General features: G+C 44.4%; 1 protein-coding gene across 1 annotated transcript; it reads left to right on the top strand.

Annotated features, from left to right (window-relative positions):
• The first annotated feature begins 3197 nt into the window (after window positions 1-3197).
• Window positions 3198-3683, top strand: LOC147098429 (histone H2A type 2-C-like). The gene has a single exon (XM_085970111.1). It carries the CDS (start codon window positions 3234-3236, stop codon window positions 3621-3623), a length of 390 nt encoding a protein of 129 aa, XP_085826237.1. The 5' UTR covers window positions 3198-3233; the 3' UTR covers window positions 3624-3683.
• Window positions 3684-4187: the final 504 nt, after the last annotated feature.

Genomic DNA, 4187 nt, shown 5'->3' with positions numbered 1-4187 from the left:
ACCCTATCGCAGTTTATAGTAGATGCATTGCTGGACACCTTCCAAAATTCTATAGGATCTGGAACAGTTCCCATGGATTGGAGGATAGCTAATGTAACCCCACTATTTAAAAAAGGTGGTAGAGAGAAAACGGGGAATTACAGACCGGTAAGCCTGACATCGGTAGTGGGGAAATGCTAGAATCCATTATAAAAGATGTAATAGCAGAGCACATGGAAAACAGTGACAGGATCGGACAAAGTCAACATGGATTTACAAAAGGTAAATCGTGCTTGACTAATCTACTGGAATTTCTTGAGGATGTAACTGCTAGAATAGATAAATGAGAACCAGTGGATGTGGTGTATTTGGACTTTCAGAAGGCTTTCGATCAGATCCCACATAAGAGATTAGCGTGCATAGTTAAAGCACATGGGATTGGGGGTAAGGTGCTGCCTTGGATAGAGAACTGGTTGGCAGACAGGAAGCAAAGAGTTGGAATAAACGAGTCCTTTTCCGAGTGGCAGGCAGTGACTAGTAGGGTACTGCAGGGATCGGTACTAGGACCCCAGCTATTCACAATATAAATAAATGATCTAGACGAGGGAACTAGATGTAATATCTCCAAGTTTGCAGATGATACAAAGCTGGGTGGGTGCGTGTGCTGTGAGGAGGATGCAGTGAAACTCCAGTATGATTTGGACAGGTTGCGTGATTGGGCAGATGCATGGCAAATGCAGTATAATGTGGATAAATGCGAGGTTATCCATTTTGGTATCAAAAACAGGAAGGCAGATTATTATCTGAATGGCAATAGATTGGGAGAAGGGGAAGTGCAACGTGACCTGGGGGTCATTGTGCACCAGTCGCTGAAGGTAAGCATGCAGGTGCAGCAGGCGGTTAAGAAGGCAAATGGTATGTTGCCCTTCATAGCGAGAGGATTCGTGTACAGGAGTGTGATGAAATAACTGTGTTCTGATATTTGTACTTGCACTTGTAATGTCTGGAATGTTCCACTAGGGGGAACCACTAATGCTCCTCCCTGGCCCCGCCCCATAGCGAGAAGATTCGAGTGCATGAGCAAGAATGTCTTGCTGCAGTTGTACAGAGCCTTGGTGAGACCACACCTTGAGTATTGTGTGCAGTTTTGGTCGCCTTACCTGAGGAAGGATGTTCTTGCCATGGAGAGAGTGCAGTGGAGATTCACCAGATTGATACCTGGGATGGCAGGAATGACTTATAAAGAGAGATTGGGTCGATTAGGTTTATACTCGCTAGAGTTTAGAAGAATGAGAGGGCAACTCATTGGAACTTATAAAATTCTAACAGGACTAGACAGACTAGATGCAGGAAGGATGTTCCTGATGGTGGGGGAGTCTAGAACTGAAGTAAGATATTAAAAATTGGATTTAATAAGGTAAAACAATCCAGGATTCATCTGTAACACCAATATACAAAATGGAGGGAATAGGTTAATTCGTGCTCCGAGTTGAACAATAGAAGTCTGTAAAAGTTGTATAAACCCAGATAATGTTTAAACAGGACTACGGGGTAACTGCTGAGAGATTAAAACTTTCAAAACAACCCCTTAGAAAGAGGGAGAGATATATGGGTTCGGCCACACGAGTCGACACCTTTGCACTTAAGGGTTTGTTAAGTGTGAAGCTCAATAGGGTTCTATTTTTTGAACTAACTAAAGTGTTTTTGCTCTGTAGAAATAATTTAAGAGAGAGAGACAGAAAGTCTGCGGATTGCCCGCTTTGGAAAGATCTACTATCTTAGAGAAATACTTAAAAAGACCAAGCCATCTGACAACAGCAAATGGACGATCGTAAAGTAATAAAGTTGAGGCCCCTGGGTCATGAGAAAGTAACAGGACCAACTGATAACGAAATGTGAGATTTGTAAGCGACTGGAAGAATGGAATGTCACGGTTTTATAATTACAATTTAACTATAATTCTGTATATGCTAATAAGCTTATCCCCGCCTTTAGGGCAGGGCCTTAATTTTTGTATAACTGTGTGAACCTCAAGAGATTCGGTGGAGTTGCAGCCTTGTGTTGGGACGCAAGAGCCATAGCGCCCCAGGCCTGAATAAACCGTTTTTACTTCAATTATTGGGTCTGTCTTTCTTATAACAAGCCAGTGTTGTTGACTTTGTATATCACTTAGTCCACACTTTGGGGGCTTACATCAAGAACCAGGGGTCACAATCTAAGGATAAGGGGTAAGCCATTTAGGACTGAGATGAGGAGGAATTTCTTCACCCAGAGAGTGGTGAACCTGTGGAATTCTCTACCACAGGAGGCAGTTGAGGCCAATTCATTTAATATAATCAAGAAGGAGTTAGATATATTTCTTAAGGTTAAAGGGATCAAGGGATATGGGGAGAAAGCAGGGACAGGGTACTGAATTTAGATGATCAGCCATGATCTCATTAAATGGCGGAACAGGCTCGAGGGGCCGAATGGCCTACCCCTGCTCCTATCTTCGATGTTTCTTTGTTTCCCTTTGTTCTCAGACACGTTCATTTACAGCGCCTGCCGACGAATTAAGAGCTTGTTCTACGGGTAAGACTCAGATTCCAGTCACATCGTTCTCTCTCAAGGCATTTTCAGGTTTTAAAAATAACTGTTGGGGGTTTATTAACCCGAGACTTCTTGCAGTGTAACAGCCCAGAATGGGAGTTCTAACAGAGACCGGAACGGGGGCAGTTTGAACACTGTCCCTCTTCTCTTTTCACAGGGCTCCCGCTTCTGTTTTCACTCCTGGCTGTGCAAAGGATCCATCGATAATTATTGAAACCTCACTTTTACAAAGATTGAGCTGGAATGTGTCCGCTTACAGAACCAATGGGGGTTGATTCCCGCCCGTTACATTCTGAAATTGAACAGGCTGATTGTCACAGCCCGGACTGTGCAAGGGAAATATGGAATAAGACAAACGGGAATAAAACGTGCTTGGAAATCTTTGGCTAATGGTGAATTTATTAACATAATCCTCAATTTAAAAATTATTGGCGGGGATTTTGAGATTTAAAAAATCGTTGGCGGTCTGACTGTTGAGGCAGTTATTTCCGACCTCTTTTCATTGGTGGGAAAAGCAGACTGTGATTGGTCACAGGAAAACACCAATAAAATTCACCACAGTGCGACCAATCACAAGTACGCTGTCTGCATTCCTCCAGAAGGTATAAGAAAGGCAGATGTGGGAGGAGACTTTCATTCTTTCTCTAACCGTGTTGATTGTGGAAATGTCTGGAAGAGGAAAAACCAGCGGTAAAGCTCGGGCCAAAGCCAAGTCTCGCTCATCCCGGGCCGGACTGCAGTTCCCTGTGGGCCGTGTTCACAGGCACCTGCGAAAGGGCAACTATGCTCAGCGTGTGGGTGCCGGAGCCCCGGTCTACATGGCTGCTGTGCTCGAGTATCTGACCGCTGAAATTCTGGAGCTGGCCGGCAACGCGGCCCGGGACAACAAGAAGACCCGCATCATCCCCAGACACCTGCAGCTGGCCATCCGCAACGACGAGGAGCTCAACAAGTTGCTGGGAAAGGTGACCATCGCTCAGGGCGGGGTGCTGCCTAATATCCAGGCGGTGCTGCTGCCCAAAAAAACCAGCACTGCCAGCTCCAAGAGCAAGTAAAGCGAACAAGATTCAATCTAATAACCCAAAGGCTCTTTTCAGAGCCACCCACATTATCTTTGAAAGGGCTGGTTACTGTTCTGTTCTATGGGTCACAATTATACCAGATCTGATTTAACATGTTAAATCTTAAAATCTGCTTTGAAAATCATTTGCCACAGTTTTGCCCATTAAGTTATCTATTCACCACTCACCTGACAATCAAACGCTGCCACATAGTAACAGAGTGACAGATACAATTGCTATCCTGTATAAACGAATACTCCCTCACTCACATGCAGTACCAGTGAGTGAGTGGTACTGCTTGTCCTATACTCACCTGTCAATCCCACACTGACACAGTACCAGAGAGTGACAGATACAGTATATTCAGCAGTGAATCTCACCTTGCCACATAGTACCAGAGTGATGGAGGAAGTGTCTATCCCACACTCAATGATCAACCACACTGTTCACACTAGAATCGGGTGAGCGCGTCCATCTGCATTTAATGGTTGTTTGGAGTTTTCAGCTGGACCAATAAACTACTTGGCAATGGTTTTAAGCGGAACATAAACAGTGTAC

This window comes from Somniosus microcephalus, chromosome 29 (genome assembly GCF_052327205.1).
Source record: "Somniosus microcephalus isolate GS21.2 chromosome 29, FLI_Smic_1.0, whole genome shotgun sequence".
Classification (NCBI taxonomy): domain Eukaryota; kingdom Metazoa; phylum Chordata; class Chondrichthyes; order Squaliformes; family Somniosidae; genus Somniosus; species Somniosus microcephalus.
The sequence above is the reverse complement of the archived record's forward strand: the minus strand, read 5'-3'. Positions and strand labels throughout refer to the sequence as shown.